The sequence below is a fragment of the Tupaia chinensis genome, unplaced genomic scaffold, assembly GCF_000334495.1.
Source record: "Tupaia chinensis unplaced genomic scaffold, TupChi_1.0 Scaffold000340_1, whole genome shotgun sequence".
Classification (NCBI taxonomy): Eukaryota; Metazoa; Chordata; class Mammalia; order Scandentia; family Tupaiidae; genus Tupaia; species Tupaia belangeri.
The window spans coordinates 1,907,905-1,926,037 of NW_006159834.1; the positions used below are offsets into that span (position 1 = coordinate 1,907,905).

General features: G+C 38.9%; 1 protein-coding gene across 5 annotated transcripts in view; it reads right to left on the minus strand.

The window, feature by feature from the left end:
* RAP1GDS1 (Rap1 GTPase-GDP dissociation stimulator 1) overlaps nucleotides 1-18,133 on the minus strand; it is a 155,501-nt gene that overhangs the window by 49,866 nt on the left and 87,502 nt on the right. For 3 of the 5 annotated variants that reach the window (XM_027773322.1, XM_027773321.1, XM_027773324.1), the window contains one exon: nucleotides 8,685-8,837. The exons of the other annotated variants lie outside the window; for them this stretch is intronic. In XM_027773322.1, coding sequence (XP_027629123.1) covers nucleotides 8,685-8,837 — 153 coding nt within the window. The remainder of the gene's footprint in view (nucleotides 1-8,684; nucleotides 8,838-18,133) is intronic. 5 annotated transcript variants of the gene reach the window in all.

Consider the following 18,133-nt stretch of genomic DNA (forward strand, 5'->3'; position numbering starts at 1 on the left):
CAAATTTCTACAATGCGGAAACTCTTAAAAACAATATTCACTAACATCTATGATTAATTATCTTCCCTTCGGAGGACATAGAGCAGACAAAGAAAACTGGGCCAGCCCAGGGCCTGGTAGTTAAGGTGGCTGGATCTCACACCACTGACCACATGGTTTGAGACTCAGACCTGGAGGCTTGAAAAACACGCTGGGCAAGTGTATGTGCATGTCCAAAATCTCAAAAGGAGGGAGAAATGGAGAGGGGATTATAACATGACTATGCCCCAGGGAGTGCTTTTTCACTCTCCCTCTCTTCCTGTCTCTTGACAGCAAGTGTATATGTCTCTGGCACAATTTAAAAAAAGAAAAGAAAACTACGCAGGAGAACAAGGAACCCTGAAGGTACTTTGCTTCTCCGCTGCCTCTAGTTCGAAGTGGGCATCTAGGCAGCACTGCAATGCTAAATGCCCTATCCTAACTGCACGAGCCACTGAGGAGCTGACAATGTCAGCAAAGTGTCACTCCTGCAACTACGTCACGCCGAAGACTTTAGGTGTGAGGCTACTAAAAGAACTGACACAGGAAATGTATAATAAACATTGCATTTCTCTGGGATAAAATTTCAGGTTCTTGTATTCTATAGAGAACAGAGCTGAAAGTTAGTGGGAATACTTGACTGTATGGTTAGACAGAAATTATGCATTCAATAGACCACTACTAAAAACCAAGTTCTCATTCTGCCATTAACACCACTATTAGACTGAATGTCTAGGAAGACTGATAAAACCTAACCTAGCCTAACTGGGAAAGTTACTAGGCAGAATTAGCAAGAGACACTGTAACTAACTATTCTGTCCTTCAGAGAAACCATTTGCTTGTAATGACATTTGTAACAGAACGTCATGAACGCAATTTGCAGTGGCAAACTGAAAGCTCTGTAGGATAAACAAGGTAAGTTCAGAAATTTTTAGAAAGACAACAACAATTAATAAATGAAGAACAAAGTAAATAACACCAGTTAGTAAATAAATAATAACACTAATAAAAACTAACAACTTCCTGGCTTGCACAATAAAAATCTTCATTTAACACACCAGAATAATTTAATTGGACAAACTGGGTTTCAAGAGATGTGAAATAAACAGAAAATATCTTTAAAATATTATACTGGAATAATCAATATTATTAAGAAAAAGACAATGAATTGAATTTTAGATTTTGAAATTATTTTCCTCCCTTATAGTTGAGGGAAAAATTTAGTATTTAGAAATTATTGATTAGCCTTTACCCACAGCAAATAAATATTTTAAAGTAGTTTCTCACTCAGGTAAAGCAAATAATTTTTCCAAACAGTTAATATGTAGGAAGTATTCCTTCTCACCTGTAATAAGGTAATACCAAAACATTAAAAATTAACATGTAACCCAGGCCAAAGTGATTTTTAGTTTTTAATGATCAGTTTCACTTCCTCTGTTTTAAGGTATGAAGGAAAAGAAACTAGACAGTGTTATCAGACTTCAGTTCACTACGAAAATGAATAGGTTAAAAAGGTAAAATTCCTCCTAATGGTTGAAATAAAAGCAGTAACTAAAATTAATTACAGATGAAATCATCTTTAAGTCAGAGGACTGAAGATATAGATTCTAAAGAGCTATTCTAAATGACTGAATTTAAGTACCAAGCTTAATACTGCAATTTGGTTGTTACGCCTCACGAGCGCATCCCAGGAGATACATTTCCTAAATCTCACGGCTTCCCTTCCAGCACGGTTCAGTCATCATCAACGCGTGCAGTAAATAAACGTGAGAATTATCATGAAGGTATCCCAGAGAAATCTCAGAAACCACAGAAAGAAAAACTAGCCTTTCAATAATAGTGAGCTATTACTATATTTGCAAACAATCAGGTGCATAAGCTATAGACTGCGTATGTTAGGTTAATCAGCACAGAAGGAACTCATTTGTATTGTTTCTACTTTTCTGTCTATGGCATAACTTACGTGAAATAGATAATTTTTAAGTGCTTATCACCTTTATAACTTTATCTTTAGATGATAACAGACTATATTCTATGTCTCTAGCAAAACTGTATTGAGGAAAAAACGAAACCCTCAATTACAGAGTTTCCCATGAGACACTTATTGCTTAATCATAGCTACCAGTAAGGTGTCATCAATGGTGATCACCATTATATTCCGCAACAAGATGCTATTCTGTTTCTTTGTGCTTCAGATTACTGGTTTGTTTTTATTCAAAACTACAATCAACTTGTCAGTGTATATGCAGCCTCATCAAGGTTGTGGATCACCTACAGGAAATTTTTGAGTGCATAGCTGATACTTGTTACTACTAGCTTGTTTTAAATGCCCCTTACTGCTTCTGCCATGTGCCTGAATAGAAAATAGCGACTAATATCGTGCGAAAGGGTTTGTAACGCCTCTAACTTACCCAATGAACAAAAGGCATACTAATACCATATTTCTCTCCAAAGTATTAATTTTGTAGAATACTATATACTCAAAAATGTTATTAAAGGAAACAATATTTAAAAATTTAAATAATAAATATTTTCCAACTCCTCTGTGTATTATATTTGAAAACAACTGGGTAACTGAACAAAATTTTTTTGTCTTCCCTGCAATGTTTTAACATTGGGTCACCAAGGTAGGAAAAAAATATTTAAGAACTAATGAATATTAAGGTTCAATAACTAAAACTCTAAAGCTATAATTAGATGAGGAAAAAATAGAAGTTCAATACATTCTTTCAAACTGAATGGCAAACTGCCTACAGTCTTCTGTAGCCATGCTGCCCAACATTCAGGCTGTTTGGAGACCACAGAATTGAAGAATACTTTTTTGCCACACAAAGAACAAGTATGATTTTCTTTCTTTCTTCTTTTTTTTTTTTAATAGAGATTTTTGCTATAGGGCATGTGCACTTGCTAGAGAGACAGAGACAGACAGTGAGACAGAAACTGAGAAATCATCACCCAGCAGGGGATGGCTATGCCCCAATCCCTTCTCTTCCATTCTCCTCTCAAGACCTTGGACATGCACACACACCCTGCATGAGTTTTAAGTTGCCAGGTCCAGGACTTGAACCATAGTCAAGACCATGTGGGAGTCCAGGAGCGTTAACCATTAAGCCATCTGCAGGTCCCACAAGTATGATGTTCAAAAATGGAAGAATTTGAAATGATTCTAACTAGGCAAAGTTACTTCTGTTTTATTTTATTTAAATATGATTTTATTTATACATGGTTGATACAACTTCTCTAAGCAGATACAATTTTTGCTACTCAGATAGTCCATACTTACTTCAGTATAGAAAGAAGTATAGAAAGTACTATAATTGTTTCACCAATGGGGAAACAAAAGAATATATCCAGCTCATAGCTTAAAAGTATATAGTCTTGAGCTGTTTCAAGATTTTTTAAGTTGATAAAACTGTGAGTTACATAATATGGCTTTATTAAGTGGTACAAGAAATGCCTTTATTGAATGCATATTTTCATAATGTACCTGTGACGTATGTGTTTAGAAGGCTTATTTTACTCCCTATTTAATGATTTAAAAATAGGACATGCTCAGGGCCAGCAGATGGCACAGTGGTTACATCGCTGGACTCTCATACGGCTGACCATGGTACAAGTTCCGGATCTGGTGGCTTGAAAATCACGCAGGGCACGTGTGCATGCGTGCTAAAGATCCCAGGAAGAGAACAGAGAAGGGACTGCCATGTGGCCATCCCCCTTAGGGGGTGCTGTGTCACTGTCTCTGTCTCTCTCTTTCCAGCAAGAGCACACATATGATCCTATGGCAAAAACCTCTTTAAAAAAATTAGATACGCTCAAAGTTTCACTGTACTGACAAGAAGTATCTTAAGCAAGATATCCCAGGTCTCAGTCTGCTATCAATCCACCTTTAGGACTAACAAACAATCTGAAAATATTCTCTTCAGGGAAGCTATATTAGTGGATATTTATGACCATTTTTAGTACTTTCATGCCTGTATATTTAAAACATGTTTAAAATAAAAGCTAAAGCTAATTTCCTAATTACGGATAAGGCCTATGTTACTGGGCCCAAGGGTAAGGATTAATTCTTCTGTTGGAAGAGAAAGCAGGACTTTATCACTCAGATATCCTACTCATCAACTAGCAGAGGCCTGTGTACTGAAACTCTGTAGTGTAAGTACATAAAGAACGACTTCATGTACCTATACTAATGAAAAGCGCCTCCAGAATTTCTAAAAGCCTGTTTCGTTTTTCATCTCAGTGACTTACCTAGGTGGACAGGGTCAATACCAGATGATCTGAAGTGACTAAAGAAAGCAGTATTTAAATCTTTAAACACAAACCAATAAAGATGTTTAATAATTATTCAAAACAGACCAAAAAGGATATCATTTACATTAAAGAGCATTAAGAAGAAAAATAATTACTTCATGAACTACCATGATCATGACAGAGGGAATGTAAAAACGAAGCAGGGGAAAGAACATAATGACAAATTTGACATTTGTCCCTTAAAATTTCTGAAGAGAACCTCACCTCTGTTTCATCTAAATAGTTATAAAATCTACATTCAAAGTGTAGTTTTTGGAATAATGTAACAAAAACACTATTTGCCCAATAATCTGAAAAAAGCTGGCACAGCTTTCAACGTATCTAAGTTATCTCTCGGAAATATCTGAACACTAGAAAAAAGGTGATTTCTTGCTTTCTGCCTCTCTCTGTCTGGTGAGTGCATGCGCCGCCCTATAGCAAAAACCTTTCCAAAAAAAAGAAAGCAAGAAAGAAAAAAAAGAAAAGAAAAAAGGCTACTCTTAAAAACAAAACAAACAAACAAACAAAAACAAAAACAAAAACAAAACGAAAGAAATACATTGGTCCAGCCTCATGGCCCAAGGGAACTGGATTCTATAAGGCTGACCATGCAGTCATCCTGGCCCCAGCTGTTTGGGAAACACCCAGTGTATGTTTCTGCATGCCCCAAATTCCGACAGGACAGAGAAATGGGAAAGGGACTGTGGCATGACCATGCCCCATTAGGGCACGCTTTCTCTCTTCCCTCCGCTCTCTGGTGAGCCTACACACCCTCCGGTGAAATGTTAAACAATCATTTATTATGCATTTAGACTGTGCATCCACATGCTCTTTTTTTTTTTTAAAGAATTATTATTTATTTATTTAATTCTATTTGTTATTACTATTTTTCAACTCGACCAGAGAGAAACAGAGAGAGAGAGAAAGAGAAAGCAAGAAAGAAAATCACCAAGTGTGGGACTTGAACTGCAGTCGGCCATGTGGGAATCCAGCACCTTTTTTTTGGAGAGGTTTTTACTATAGGGTCCGTGCACTACTCGCCAGACAGACAGAGAGACAGAGAAACAGAAATCACCCCCTAGGGGGGATGGCCATGCTGCAATCCCTTCTCCTCCATTCTCCTCTCAGGATCTTGGGCGGGCACGCACGCACACGCGCCCAGCGTGAGTTTTAAGCCACCAGGTCCGGGATGCTAACTGTGGTCAACTCCATGGGAGTCCAGCGACATAGCCATTACACTAACTGCTGGCCCCAAGAATCCAGCACCTTTAACCACCATGCTGCCTGCTGGCCCCAAATAATTATTTATTTTATTATTATTATTTTCAGTTTGACCAGAGAGAGAATGAGAGTGAGAAGGCAAGTCATCAGGTCTGGGACTCAAACCGCATTCAGCCATGTGGGAGTCCAATGCCTCAATCACCATGCCACCTGCAGGCCACTACGCATGCTCTTAATACATCACTTCTTCAGTACAGTTTTTAAAAAGTAATTATTTATTTTATTAGTAGTATTTTTAAATTGACTGTACATGGATTTACCAGAGAGAGACAGGGAGAGAGAAACAGAGAGGGAAAGTGAGAAAGGAAGTCATGAGGTCCAGAACTCAAACCTCAGTCGGCCACGTGGGAGTCCAGCACCTTCACCCACCACATCCCTCGGTACACTTCTTTACTCTCATAACCTACTACAGAGACTAAATCACTGCTTTGGATCAGAAGTCGCAATGCTTTGTGGGCCATTTGGTATACTTCTATACAGACGATGAAAAAATTCCTTGAAGGATAAAAACTAGTCTACATGTATAACAATACTAATTCTTGTGTCCAACGCTTCTGTAATAACTTCATGATTAGTTTCTCTCGTTTGTCTTTCTAAAACACTCTCCAACTTAGCACTTTTTGTACTTTCTCAGATGTCCAAACCCAAAGGAACTTAATGGGAAAGGATACAACACACACAATAACTGGTGAATTTTCTTCTAAAACCAGAGGACACGTGCACACCAAGGGGATGTCATGTCACCATCTGTCTTCCTCCAGGTCTCCATTCTGTCAGATTCCTGGGCACACGCGTGTATGCACCTAGCCAGCAACTTCGCAAGCCACCCGGGTGGAGACCCAAACTCTGGCCTGCCAGGTGGGGTCCGGCTTCCTTTGCTCACAACTAAATTGCTCTGTTATAGGGCTGGCCCTCACCAGTAAATCCTTACTGCAATTCAGATATCTGTATATTATGATCCAATTTCAAACATTTAGGAACTTGCTATTCATTTTGCGGATTACCCACTCTTTTTTATTTCTTCCGTTCATATTTAGGGTATTTTCTCTTCAAAAATGATTCCATCAGACAGAATGAAAAACATAAGTAACTGATCCTATAAACAGTACTATGTGTTATTAGCTAAAGTTTAACAGTTCTTATTTAATCAATAAGAACTTCTTATCATTACGGATAACTGTGATTCAGGAATTTAACACTAGTGGCTTGAGCAGTGGATAGCACAGCAGTTCATACATGCTCTGTGAGGCAATCCACAGGGGAAGGTTGCTGGTTCAAGTCCAGAGACCTCCCTGAGTACATCAGGCAAGCACATGCCCATCATCTGAGACTGGTGGTGGGTCATGGCATCCGGACTCTGTTGGGGTCCTGTCTCTCTCTCTCATGCTCTTTCCCGCTCATGGAAGAAAAAAAGAAAGAAACTTAAAAAGAAGAAAAGTAAGCAAAGAAAAACTGTGGCGCTTGAATAGGAAGAACCTAAAGATACTTTCCATCCCACTGTACAGTATTAAAAAGGCAAGTAAAATCCAACATTTTAAAATCTGATGTGGGAGCCAGAAGGTGGTGTGGTAGCAAAGGTGCTGGGCTCCCACACAGCCTACTGGTTCAAGTCCCGGACCTGACAGCTTGCTCTCTCACTCTCACTCTGTCTGTGTTTCTCTGGTCAAATTGAATAATGATAACAAATACAATTAAGCTATTTTCAGTTTCCTGTCTTCTCTACATAAAAAGACTTGGTAGCATCTAGCCTAACTGCCACATACAAACACTGGCTAGGGAAGAGCAGTGGCTTCCCTCTTCCAACAGGACAGGGCTCTTCAATCTGCCACCGATTCTACCACTTGCTCTTAACACTAACCCCAGACACCAGGGGCTAACTGTCAGGACCAATTTGTCATCACACTTTAGCCTTTTTTCACTGTTATTTATTTATTTATTTATTTTAATTTTTATGATTCAGAGTACTTTTTTATCTCACAATGATAACAGTAAAAAAAAAAAAAAACAAAAAAAAAACCCAAAAGGGCCATGTGTGTCTAGAACACATTAAAGAATCGTATTACATGGGAACTCGCAGGTGGCACAATGGTTACATCCCTGGGTTCTCGGAGGCTTAAAACTCATGTCAGGCACGTGTGCGTTCATGCCCAAAATCCCAAGAGGAGAATGGAGAAGAAGGGATTGCAGCGTGGCCATCCCCCTGGGAGGTGATTTCTTGCTTTCTGCCTTGTCTCGTCTCTCTGGCAAGTGCACGCACTTTATAGCAAAAATCTCTCTTAAAAAAAAAAAAAAGAATATTACATGGTCAGTAAGCAAATAAAATGTCTTTATCAAAGACTACAACTCAAAATGTTACAATGAAACAAACATCAGAAAGACTGTGTTATTCGAAAAGAACACACCAGCATTTGAGTGCTTGAGTCACAGTAATTCACGTAAGATGATAAAGAAATAAATATTGTTGTAACACCGAAGTATTGTGATGCCTTAATATCACTATTTTTAATGTTCATTTAGTTAACAATCATATAGGTGATCTGAAAATTGTTGACATGTAATTTGTTGCTAGGTTCTAAAACATTTTATAGAGAAATTAAGCTATTGTTTATAAAATTTATTCAATTTTTAAAATGAGACACTGGTAATTACTCTGAGCTTTAATTTTCTAAAGTCAGATTTTATAAGTGTTTTAAGAAATTTCTTCTGATTAAATCTAGTATCTAGATAAAATAATTTTTCTTATATATACAGTGTTTCTGCTTTAAGGATACTCCTGGCATTAATATAAAGTGATAAACATGAAACTACTTTGATATTATCTATTTTAGAAATGTTTGTAGCAATAGTTTAAATTATACCACATGAGTTTTTTTGTATTTATTAACATGGGAAACCCTTAAAAAATTACTCCTGCGTAAGTAAATTAGACCGTATTGTACTTTAAAACACTGCAATTTAATGTTGGCTATGAATTTTATATGCCACTTATGAATTCTTTATTCATCATTTTCCAAATACTTTTGTTTTCTATTATAGTAAAGATGATTTTTAGTTTTCCCCCAGAGATAAAGCAAGTTTTCAGTTTTGTTTACCATTCTCATTGCTATAGTTCATCAGCATGCCACAAAAGACAGTCAAGAGCTTCTCATTGGCGGGATCTGTTACACTGCACAATGACCTTAAATGATCAATTACAATCTGTGCACCACCTGCTTGGTCAACTGTACTTCTGCCCTCATGGCTATAATAACATATGTTTCCTAGGGTCCTGCCCTTTTGAAGCTGCACTTCCTGATCTTTACTATTTAGGAGCTGCACCAGTGGTGAAATCAATCTGGCATCCGCACATGGAAGTTGCATAAATTCATTTTTGGCTACTTCTGCTATGACGTTAGCTACTTTGGCTGTGCAGGGAGACTGGGGAGTCAACAGACTTGCAAACAGCTGAAGTATTCCACTTCCTTGGAGCTTTTCACTTGTTCCTGCATTATTCTGAGCCAGGGCTTGCAGCAGACAATCTAAGCATCCTTCTAAACTATCCTCAGTCTTGTCGACAGCTGTTACCTTGTTTCTTTAAGGTATCACTGAGATTATCCATGTTCCTCCCAGAGGGTGAGGAACCGGCAGGGCGAGGCGAAGGGCTCCGGGGGCGGCGGCGGCGCAGCTTGGTGTCCTCCCTCTACTTCGCTCTCTCCCGTAGCCAGGGAGGGACCCTTGGCGGTGAGGGGGGCGGGGGGTGGCCTCCGGGGCACTTCTGCCCTCATCTGTAAAACAAAGAGTTAAATTAAAAATAAAAGAAAAATTAAAGGTACCTTACAATTTCAAATACAAAACATAACAGACTTATTTCTTATTTAGTAAGTGGAAAATAAACATAAGTAGGGCATTAAATGTCTTTTTTTGAAAAACAGAACAAAACAAATAAACATGGAAATGGGGGTGGGATGGGGAAAAGAGACAACTACTTTAGAAGAGAAATAAATTATCCTCTGTCATAGAGCAGCTTAAAGAACACCTCAATAACTTAGGAGTTTACAATGAGAAGTTTTGCCCTCTTTTTCTCACAAATGACAATTCTGTGTAAGAAGAAAAAAATTAAGAACTAAGTTATAGTTTCTCAGCTTGGAAGTCACTAAGTATCAGTGGTTCTCAAAGTTAGCTATTATGAAAGAAAACTGTATGGGACATAGTAGAATTCTAATCACAATATGTAATTCTTAAATCCTCCTGCAGTACTAAGGTCTTTTTAATGGCATTTTCTATGGTTCAGAAGCAAATTCCCTTTTTTCATTCTTAGTTTGTGTTTCATTTTTCCTTCTCCCTCTATGCTGGAACACACCATGTATTTCAGCATTATGATGACTAGTTAGTTAAATGATGATCAAGTGTATTACGTACACATCTACACTGCGTAGAAAGGATGCCATTAGAGAGTTGGGAACATACAACAGCTTTAGAATACTTTCTAATTTTTGAATACAAGAATAGAAAAAGATGAAAAGAAGAATGTCTATCTTTCTAATTGTGACTTCCTTATATTAAAAATATGACAGTAGGGACCAGCAGTTAGCGTAATGGCTATGTCACTGAACTCCCATGTAGTCGACCGTGGTTCTAGTCCCAGACCTGGTGGTTTAAACTCATGCCAGGCACGTGTGTGTGCGTGCCCAAGATTCTGAGAGGAGAATGGAGGAGAAGGGATTGCGGTGTGGCCATCCCTCCTGGGGGGTGATTTCTCGCTTTCTGTCTCTCTGTCTCTGTCTTTCTGGTGAGTGCACATGCCCTATAGCAAAAACCTCTCTAAAAAATTAAAAAAAAAAAATGACAGCCTACAGACCACTCCTGTCAGTAGAAAGGGGAAGTACCAGTCACATATGTAATTAAATTTACTAGAAGTCACATCAAAAAAGTAAAAAAAAAAAAGAGAATTAATTTTAGTAATATTTTGTTCAATTGTACTTAAAATATTCCAACATGCAATCAATATACAAATGATTAATAAAGTATTTTACATTTTCTTCTTTGTAACAAATCTTCAAAAACCAAGTAGGTTCTACTGTTGCAGTTACATGAGATTAGACACATTTTAATTGCTCAGTAGCCATACTGGGCAAGTGGCTGCCATACTTGCATGGTTCAGTTACAGACGTAAAACAAAAGGATCAGTAAAAGAAAGGGCTGAAAGGAATTACAGACATGAAGGAAGTCATTAAATGAAAGAGTTTCACGGTCCTAATAAAAAGACTGACTCTAAGATCATTATCTTTTTAATTATTGCAGAATCACATTAGACAATGAGATCATATGTATTATTTTTATGGTGTATACATACAGACATGTGTGTGCATGTGACTTACATAATAGGGCCTCAAAATCCTACCTTTATAATTTTGAAAAACGTAGTAAAAAAACTTCATACTAAACTAAAACAAGATAATTTTAGTCACTTAGCTTCATATCATGTCCACTTGGTTCTACTGTATTATATAGACACCAACTAGACACTATTAATATATCTTAATCAGCTAATAAGATCCCAGGGCATTCTTACACTGCCAGGGGTAACTAGTAAGATAACCAGCTACAAGTATTTGCCAAATCTCATTTAGAAGTAAAATTTCCTAGGCTTTATTTTCCCATAGTATAAATGTAAATTATCTAAATTGTTGGACAATTAATAGGTGCATGAAGTCTCAGAAAACCAATCATTAGGATTACCTTTAATAACAGAATTTTATAGTTTGAGGAAACTTTAAAGTTAGTAGAAAAATGTTATTAAAATGGGCCAGCAAGTTAGCATAGCGGTTAAGTGCTTGACTCCAACATGGTTGACCATAATTCAAGTCCCAGATCTGGCAGTTTCTAAATCCCACTGAGCGTGTGTGTATGCATGCCCCAAATCCCAAGAGGAGAATGGAGGAGAAGGGACTGTGGCTTGGCCATTCCCCCCTTGGGGGGTGTGGGTTTTCCTCACTTTCTTCCTCTCTCTCTCTCTGGTGAGCATGTGCTCCCCACGGCAAAAACATTTTTTAAAAAATTATTTTTTTAACTTTATTTATTTATTTAAATGTGAACGGATAGGAACAGAGAGAGAGAGATAAAGAGAGAGAAAGTGAAAAAGCAAGTCACCCGGTCCAGGACTCAAACTGTGGTTGGCCATGTGGGAGTCCAGCGTCCTTAACTACCATGCCACTTGACAGCCCTGGCAAAAACTCTTTAAAAAAAAATGGAATTAAAGTATGAGTTTATTTTGCTGCAAAACAACAACAACAACAAAAAAAAAACACACACACAAAAAAACTGTACAGTCCATGCGCAGTTTTTTCCTAATACATATGTTGTGAAGACCTTTCTTATGTTCCATTCCTAGGCCACAAAGCTCAAGCAGTATTTGAATCTAACTGCTGAGTAAATATGAGTTTTGAAAATATAAATCATGCATGCTTAGGACTTAGAAGATGAAATCTCAGAGAAGAGCTAAATTAAGCTTAACTTAATCTAAGGCTTACGAACTACGTGGAGTTTATTTGTAATGAATTTTAAAAGCTTAGCTGTCTTCCTATCAACATTAAGGTTTTTGATGTCCAAAAATTCAGTACTTTAATCAATTTAAATACAAATTCACCGAGTGTGTTCAACAATGCCATAATAACTACAACGAGAAGCAAACCGATGACACGCATTCCCAAAGCCAGTGTACACTCTCGCTAGAAAGATGTGAGACTTCCTGTTGCTCTACCCTTCACTACCACATGGTATGAACTGACTTTTAAAGTTTAGGCAATCTTACAGAGGAGGTTAAACCTGTTCCAGAATACAGAAGAGCAGATCTTGCTGATGGTTCACTGTTCCATACATTCAATAGGCAGTTAATTTAATGCAGGAGTACACAGCATGCACAGGAAAAAAACGCAGTAGTACAAGCTGAAGAGGGAAGAAGGGAAGAGGAGAGAGCAACACATGTATCAGAATTAAAAAAAAAAAAAAAAAGGAAAGGAAAGGAAGCCAAGAAGTGGAAACTGGTTATCTAGTTACGTAACAGTGTGATTAGATAGGAACAATTCTGGAACTTTTTATACACGTATTTATACAAAATCCTTCTAATGGCATCAACAAAGACTTTTTTTTTTTTTATGATTTCTATCATTATCAGTTCTCTAAAAGGGAAAGCTAGAGGGCACATATCTTTAAGATTGTGAGGTGGGACCAGCAGATGGCATCATGGTTATGTTGCTGGACTCCCATGTAGTTGACCTCAGTTCAAGTCCTGGACCCAGGGGCTTAAAACTCACACCAGGCATGTATGTGTGTGTGCCCAAGATCCTGAGAAGAGAATGAAGGCCAAGGGATTGTGGCATGGCCATCCCCTTGGGGGGGGGGGGGGGGGTTTCTCATTTTGTCTCTAGTGAGTGCATGTGCCCTATGGTAAAAAAAAACTCACTAAAAATAGGAGGAAAAAAAAAAAAGACTGAGAGGAAAAATGGGAGGCAGTATAGTGAGGGAGCAGTGCTCTGGCATGAACTGGCTTTTAGAAATCTCAGTCCACTTCCGAGCTGTGCGAGTAACCTAGAGGCCCTGCACTCTCCCATTTCACGGCTCCTAAATGAGGACAATGCATACTTTAGCCATCTCCTGGGAATGTGGTAACAATTAAATGAGAAAGTTAAGTGGGAAGCCCCCCAGCGCAGGCAGTGTCTGCTATGTAAGTAACAACTCAATCGCCAGATTCTTTCTCTTCTCGTTCTCGTCAGGTTTCCTTCATTCAAGTACAAATAGGATGAAAAGAGGGTCCCAGAAGGAGAGCTCATGTAATAAAGTTAGGCTGTCGTCTGCAATGGCAAATTTTATCTACAATTATTCTTTCAAAGTACTAATATTTGTTAACTATTCAAAAATCTGCCATTTCCACGCTAACTTCCACTTTCACGGTTCACACTTCTCCCTTCTCTTACTTCCTCTCAGAATTTTATATCAAATGTAGCTAAATTACTCCCACCTACATATTTGATGTTAGGTTTCCTCCTACCCTCTAATTATTCTCATTCCTTAAGCCTCCATCTGCTCAAATTACTGGGTTGTCGGGAAAACATGACATATTTTTTTCTCTTTTTCTACACAAAAATGTGCCATGACTTCCCCGACCACCCGATACTTCTCTCCCACCATCAGTGGCATGTCCTTGTGGGGTCAGGAATGGCGACTGTCGTGACGATCCTGACGTGGCAGAAAATGATGAGTATGTGAGAGAAACAGCAAGAGCTGATCAGACCAACATAAACCTTTCATCTAAATTTTGTTAAAAATGAGGGGACCAGCAGTTGGTGTAATGGCTATGTCGCTGGACTCCCATGTTGTTGACCATGGTTCGAATACCTGATCCGGTGGCTCAAACTCACGCTGGGCACATTGAGTGAGTGCCTAAGATCTCAAGAGGAGAATGGAGGAAAATCACCCCTGGGGGGTGATTTCTCACTTTCTGTCTCTCTGTTTCTGTCTTTTTGGCAAGTGCATGTACCCTACAGCAAAAACGTCTCAAAAAAAAAAAAAAAGAATTAAATTTTGTTAAAAATTAATATTGAGAAACATGAGGAAAGCATGTGTGTATGGAAATCCTGTTGAATAAATGACCTTTTGTTTTCAAGGAAGTTTTAGCAAACAAAAAAAAGAGCTCATCTTTAACATTCTGAAGTGTCCTGGGTTTGTCACTGCCTCCCTGCTTTCTATAAAAGTGTCCTGTACCAAACACTCTGTAAGTGCCACTTTGGGGTGCTGGTGTGTCAGGCTGCACACACACACACACACCACAGTGTTAGGTGTTCAACATGATTAAAAATTGTACACGGCACCAGTTTCAAGAGCTTTTCAAGGTTACCACTGGCCCAAAAGGAAGTAAAGGCACTGAGAAGTTAGACAGATAACTGTATGATCACTTCGCTGCAAAGGTAAAACTGTAGGTAGTAAATTAAGACATTTAGGGGCCAGCAGATGGCTTAATGGTTATGTCTCTGGATTCCCACATAGTCGACTGTGGTTCAAGTTCTGGACCCAGCAGCTTAAAACTCATGCTGGGTGTGTGTGCATGTGTGCGTATGCAGAGTCCCAAGAGGAGAATGGGGGGAAGGGGATTGTGGCATGGCCATCCCTCCAGGAGTGATTTCTCACTTTCTGTCTCTCTGGCAAGGGCAAGCGCCCTATACCAAAAATCTCTCTTAAAAAGAAAAAAAACTACAACAACAACAAAAAAGAAGACAAATGATAAGCTTTACTTTTTCCCTTTATATTTCAACTCTGACTTTAAGAAATGATGATGACATTCAAGAAATGATGATGGGAATTCTAATTCGATGTCCCCTGATCAGGCAGACACTTGTTAAAAAGGTGAACTGCCCTTGTCATTTAGTTCAGCAACACGAGAGCACTCAGCATTGATGGAGAATCTTTCTGGAGATGCATTTTTCTAAAAAGTTTTTTGGTACCTTTCCCTAAAATTCTTTTTAGGATATCCATGGACTTAATAAATATTAAGAGCAATCTATATCCTGTGATACTGTCTAAAATGCAAACTAAACAGGGAAGCTCAGCAACAATTTCACATATAATTACTTTGGGGCTTAAGTGGATAACACAGTAACAACGTCCATATTCACATCAAAACTCATGCAGTCACAAATCCAAGGAGATACATTTTGAGAGTGAGAGAAGTTTCTAAAACTCCTAGAGAATGTGATTTAAATAACATTATTTGGAAGCACAGCAAAGAATGAAGAAACTACAAGCTCTTATTTAACGTTTATATGTATAGGACCAGAGGCATCAACAAGCCCTTAACTGCACTGCCCAGTCTTTCCACACACCCTCACATCGCACATGGTGACCCATCCAGACACTCACGATTTGCCAAAGGTCCCTCCCTTTAACTTCTGCATTCTCAACAAAATCACTTTTTTAAAAAATTTTATTTTATTTATTTATTTTTGTCATAGAGAGTGTGTGCTCACTGGAAAGAGACAGGCAGAGACAGAGAAAAGGAAAGTGAGACATTACTCTCCAGTGGTGATGGCCATACCACAGTGCTTCTCCTCTCAGGATTTGGGACATGAACACACATCCTCCTGGAGTGATTTTCAAACCACTGGGTCCAGGATTTGAACCACAGCCAGCCATGTGGAATCTGGCTCCCACAACTACTAGGCCACAGGCTAGCCCCCAAAGCACAGTTTCTCCTCCACAGAGAAAACAGAAGAAGACATCAGGTAATCATCCTCACTTTAGACACTTCCGCTTCTTTATTAGACAATGCGTTTTCCCCAGCCACTCCAAGTACTTCATACTGTAATTCTAGTCAGTTAAAGCTAATTAAAAGGAAAGACAAGAAAATCAAGGGCCAGGCCCATAGCCTAGAGTGGTTAAGCGAGCTGGACGCCACAAGGTCAACTGAGTTTGAATCCTAGACCTGGTAGCTTGGAAAACATAGGAAGGATGCCTATGTATGTGCCCCAAATCCCTCCAAGATGGAGAAATGGAGAAGGGATTGTAGCAAGACCACATCTCACTGGGGGGGTGCTTTCTCCCTGTCTTTCTCCCACTCTGCCTCTCTGTGGCAAGCACATGTAGTCTCGACAACTGAACAATTTTTTGTTTTAAAGGAAAAAAAAAAGAGAATATTTACTTTCAACAGAAAATAGTTAAGACTTTTCATGTAAACAAAGTTGTAAACTTGTCATAAGGTAAGGTCTCTGAGGAACTGAATGGAGAGAATGACTATTTACTGATGAAGTTCTATGATTAGTTCTGTCTGTCAGATACAGAATTTCAATTCTTTAGCTACATAAAATAGGAAATGTGAACTTGCATACTTCGATAAGGTAAGCTTTTTTAAAAGAATTATTTATATATTATTTTTAATCTTTTTTGGAATAGGGGACACACACTGACCAGAGACGGAGAAAGATAAAGTGAGAAAGCAAGCTGCCAGGTCTGGGACTTGAACTGCAGTCGACCATGTGGGAGTTCACACCACCTTAGACACCACACCACCTGCTGGCCCCAATATGGTAAGTCATTGATATTTAGAAAAACTGTAAATTCATTAAGGCAATGACATCATAATATAATTATAGGCAGAAGTTTTCAACATTTAGAAAAATTGTAATACCTCTGAGCTCATTTCCTGTCATAAAGTAACTGTCATAAAGCCTCTACATTCTGGCTCTGGTAAGTTTGGCCGTAAGAAAGCCACTTGTCACCTGTGAATCTCCTGGTCGGGAGGAGCAGGCCTGAGCAGACTGCTGGGTGCCCCTAATTGGAGTCTCTCCTGTCACTGGTGCTGTGTCTGGCACCACACTGTAGACACAGGGAGCACTTCACGGGATTGTTTTTGATGGGGGAAAAACAACTAGTGTCTTCAATCTTGATGTTTTCGTTTCTATCACTCATCATTATAACTCAGGTATTTATTTTTTCCAAAGAATCAGTACAGAAACTGGGGCAAACGAATCAAAATTTTGTTTTCCACAGGTCTTCCTGGTGAGTACTGAGAAGTTACACTGCCTAAAAATACTCTTGGTGTGGTCTTAGTGAACAAAACACAGGCTTGAAGTCAAGACAATATAACTCAAGTCCCGGTTTACTGGTTGTTAGCTTGTAGAAAGTGGTAGTACTACACAGGTACTGAGATGAAGCTTGCTTCCATCACTTCTTCATGGCTTCCACTTGGTCTCCACTGCCACTCCACTAAGCCTTTAAGAACAAGTTTTTTACTATGAGAGGTTTTGAACATGTATAACATATTCTTTAAAGAGACAGGCAACACAAATTGATCTCGTTTTAAATGTAAGGACACGAACACTACATGGAGTCTTCATAGTCAATGGCTGTTGATTTTATAACTGAGAAGAGAATTTTAACTTCAAAGAGCCCACTGAGGCCAGCCCCACAGACAGTGATTAGGTGCTGTGCATAGAGAGCTGGGTCCTACCTGGTTAATGTGATTTGAACACCTGTCCCGACAGCTTAAAAAACATCTTGGGTGCATGTGTGTAGTGTCCGAAATCCTAATGGAATGGAAAAATGGCATGGGATGGAGACACGGATTGTGGCATGACAACATCTCATTGTCTTTTTCCCTCACCTCCTCTCTCTGGTGCAAGTGCACACACCTTCTGCAATTAAAAAGTATGGGGCCAGCAGGTGGTGTGGTGGTTGAGGTGCTGGACTCCCACATAGCTGACCTGGCTGACCAGGGTTTGTGTCCCAGACCTGGTGGCTTGGGAACTGTGCTGGGCACATGTGCATGTGTGCCCAAAATCCTGAGAGGAGAATGGAGAAAAAGGGATTGAGGGGTGGCAATGCCCCCTGAGCAGTAATTTCTCACTTTCCCTCTCTCTCTGAACATGCCCTATGGCAAAAATCTTTAAAAAAAGAAAAAGAAAGAAAAAGGAAAATTAAAACAAAATGCTATTAAAAAGAATGGACGGAACCAGCAGTTAGTGTAATGGTTGTGTTGCTGGACTCCCATGTAGTCGACCGTGGTGCGAGTCTC